This window comes from Mercenaria mercenaria, unplaced genomic scaffold (genome assembly GCF_021730395.1).
Source record: "Mercenaria mercenaria strain notata unplaced genomic scaffold, MADL_Memer_1 contig_2863, whole genome shotgun sequence".
In the NCBI taxonomy this organism is placed as follows: domain Eukaryota; kingdom Metazoa; phylum Mollusca; class Bivalvia; order Venerida; family Veneridae; genus Mercenaria; species Mercenaria mercenaria.
Window position 1 is genome coordinate 1,422 of NW_026460949.1, and position 3,959 is coordinate 5,380.

At 34.3% G+C, this 3,959-nt stretch overlaps 1 protein-coding gene across 1 annotated transcript; it reads left to right on the forward strand.

The window, feature by feature from the left end:
* Positions 1 to 1,314: 1,314 nt before the first annotated feature.
* On the forward strand, positions 1,315 to 2,634 carry LOC128552507 (glycoprotein 3-alpha-L-fucosyltransferase A-like). The gene has a single exon (XM_053533556.1). It carries the CDS (start codon positions 1,315 to 1,317, stop codon positions 2,347 to 2,349), a length of 1,035 nt encoding a protein of 344 aa, XP_053389531.1. The 3' UTR covers positions 2,350 to 2,634.
* The last annotated feature ends 1,325 nt before the right edge of the window (positions 2,635 to 3,959 follow it).

Below are 3,959 nucleotides of genomic sequence, written 5' to 3' on the forward strand. Positions count from 1 at the left end.
TGAATATGTTTTCCACATATCAACAATAGAGTATAAATTATATAAAAAGTTATCAATGAAATCAAATTATTTTATATATTCTCTTATTGATGTACATACAACCTTAGGTTGTTCATTTGCATTAAACTAAGCAGTTTTGGAAATACTTCCTTTAAGAAAAGTTTGATAAAATGCTTTTGTTCAATTCAAAACACCCTGATCCCTTTGACATGAAGTATATATTATTATGGAAGGATATGTCCTGAAACAAGTTTTCAATTACAACTTCATTTGTTAAGTTACTGAAATATTAGGGGGATAGGACAAATGGCGAGCCTTCAGAATATCGGTTGAGTTTTATCTTAATTTCGTATTTGCTGATAAAAGTTACCAAAAATCAAATGCATTCCGTTGGTTAAAGGTGATGTCTTAGTTTTAGGTACTGTATTAAAATCAATTGATTTTCTCATGATTTATGAGTATCTACTTGAACATATATGGTTGTTTTGCAATTGTGTGCGTGTGCGCGTGCAAGTGTGTGTGCACATTCGCGAAATTCTCAAAATTTTGTATTTTACAACTTTATTACTATAATCACTTTCTGCATTCGGCGTATAGTAAGCTGTTGCATTAATCGACATGGAAAGTTTTTGGTCTCCCGTGATACTAATTTGTGTCAGGAAAATGTTTGACTATAGCATAATATTGTACATCTTCGACAGCGCATAAGGTAAACCCGATTCCAACAACTATATTACAACAGGACATTTATGCGAAATAGAAAGAAAATATTTCTTAAGAGTTTGCAAAATGAGCATCCAATTTAAACCTAAACATTTAATTCGTGCGCGTTAAGTGGTATATTTGTAGAATTTTACATCTGATAAAATTTTGCTACCGTTAAAATAATCTCACATTCACGATCTATTTTTCACGATGCGCATGCGTAACTGGATACTATTTTCGATTTGCAAAAATCATGTTTCTACACAAATGTTATTTTCTGAATTGTTTGCGAACGAATAGCACCGTGTTTCCTAAAATGGCAATAATGTTTGTCAAGTCTCTGTGTAACTAACATGAACATGAGAAACAAATATTTAAAATTATATCTTTTTTTTGTGTCAACTCTTGTGGTAGCAGTTGGAAATAACTTGCTGATTCAGTATTTAGGAAAATGGGTTAGTTTACATAAGAAGGTAAAGATACTTCGTTTTGGATATATTTCAATCGAGCTTTTATTTTCATAATTGTGCATTTTGATGTTTAGGTTTCTAAAATATTAATTATCAAATGTATGCACCACTTTATCGTTTCATTACACAATTTTAGGAGATGTCTACATCAAACAATTCTTACATGAATAAAAGCAGTAACACTCAGAGAGAAGCATATCTAAAATACTTCAGAATCACATGGTATAATGTACCAATATTTTTGAAACTCAGACCTGAAGCTTTAAACAGTGGATTCAAGAGATGTAACTACAGCAACTGCAAAATGTCCTCCAACATTTCTGATGCAGGATACAGTGATGCAATTATTTTTCAAGGTGGTTATCGATTTCCGCTTAAATTGACTTTTAGACGACCGAATGGTCAAGTATGGATATTTTATGAGCATGAACCACCATACAGATATAAACAAATACGTTATAGATCGCTTCCAAAAAATTATTTTAATTGGACAATGACATATGATGAAAGTGTTTCTGATATACATTTACCATACGGTGCAATAACAAATAAATCAAGCAAGGTAAGTCGCAGTGAGGTTGTACTTATGCGAAGTAAAAACAGAACAGCGCTTATGATAATGTCTCATTGTAATACTCCAGCTAATAGGCTTAGGTATGTAAATCAGCTTAAAAAGTTTATTGACGTTGATATTCTAGGTGAATGTGGTACTAGTTGGTCATGTGGAATCTTATATAAGCACGACAATTGTTTTGAAATATTAAATCGATACAAATTTTTCTTAGCTTTTGAAAACTCGTTTTGCAATAACTATTTTACAGAAAAAGTTTTTGACAACTTTGATTATGATACAGTGTTGGTAACGCGAGGAGGAAAACATGGACAGATAAATCATATACTCCCACATGGAACGTTTATATCAACAGATGACTTTAAAAACGCTAAAGAGCTTGGATTATATCTGAAATCAATTAAAAATGAAACATACCTAAATATTATCCGAAGGAAACAACAGTTTACATCATTTAGAAGTTATGAATCAGTATTTCAGAAAGCTATGTGTGAGATTTGCGAAAGAATGAATAATGCAGATATGTATAAAAAAACAATCGAAGATATCGATAAATGGGCATTTACCTCCAACCCTTGTAGAACACCAGATGGCTTTGAATGATGCTTTATTTTCGACACGGCAATATTGACAAAATGTTTTCTCCTATCTGTCGTAAGTTATCCTTGTTTAAATCACCATTTGATCATAATAGATACTGTAACTGTATGTCTGTAACTAATGCAGTTGAAATGTCAATTCAACTTTCACAACTTCAGAGTAACAAATAATGTAGTTCTAAAAACTATGTTTTCCTATCAGATACAAGAGAAGATTGCTATTTGAATTTTGTCATAAAAAACTTAAAATTTAACTAATCCTGCATGAATACTTACTGTAAACTTATCACCAAGGAACAGGTCATAGGGTATATACACAGGTTTGGCCGTAAATTCGGGCACTTCTCCTGGAACTATGGTTATAGGAAGACGTGTTTCTAGGTGTCAAAACATACATCTACTGTTACAGTCAAATGTATATTTAGATAATGGAACCACCCGTTCACATTGGCACTTCTGTTTTCTAGAAATTTTCTTGTTGTTGCATGGTGGAATGGGTGTGAATGCATTGTATGTTATTACATAGAAGGGGAGGAGAGGGGTGGGGGCGGTTCATATACAGACGTTTGATGGCTTGATAGAATTTTGATCAGCATTGATAAAAAATATTGATATAATCTGTGCTTTAAGAACATCGGTAGTAAAGATACAGGCCCGAGCTACTACAGAGGCAACTGCAAAGTTTCATAGTTTTAGAGTGCACTACCATAAAAGTAGAGACATGGACTGGAAAGGAAACGAACCCTCTTGACTGGGGATTATGCAAACGTGGTGATACACTTGTTCGTTGGCACAGGTTGCTTAAATTTGATGACTGTAGATGTCATGACATTAACACTTAACTGACTTTCATTATCTTGAAAGAGCAATGGAAAGTTTTTCGAACTCCTGAATTTACAGTTAACATTTTTTAAAAGAATCTTATCTTATTATTAATGTGTAATAAAATCTGTAAAAAGATCCTTTGGAAGCAAAGAATGCATCCAAGAAGAATAATAGCAGACTCGGTTTGATTGAGTCTGTTCATGAGAGGTAATGAAATGTGCAGCACCTCTCACGCCCCCTAGCACCGGCTTAAGCGGAACTCTATTACACATATGTTGAATGGACTCCATGATCCCAAAGGACCAGAAAATATAACAACACTGAATCCAAGTACGGGGAGACGTTTTACAGCCGCCACACGGCACTTAAAGACTGCTGTTGTGATAGTTAATAAAATCTGTAAACAGATCCTTTGGAAGCAAAGAATGCATCCAAGAAGAATAATAGCAGACTCGGTTTGATTGAGTCTGTTCATGAGAGGTAATGAAATGTGCAACACCTCTCACGCCTCCTAGCACCGGCTTAAGCGGAACTCTAGGATTAGGGTAAGTCACACTACATTGTAAGCGTTAACGGACGCCAAACGTATAGAAAAATTGCGGCAGAAAGTAACCGATGACGAAATGCATCCCCCGCTGCATATATAGGACGAACAACGTTCAATTTACGGATATTACCGTACTAGTTACGGAATTGTACTGCGTAAAACGTAAGCGCAACGCATGATAAAAATGTTCTTGTCAATTACCGTCCGTTAAACATGCGTTACATGTCCGGTAGTAGTGCGGC

What these genes read in the sequence shown, in the direction of transcription:
- LOC128552507 (XM_053533556.1), top strand. Translation starts at nt 1,315, where the DNA reads ATGTCTACATCAAACAATTCTTACATGAATAAAAGCAGTAACACTCAG.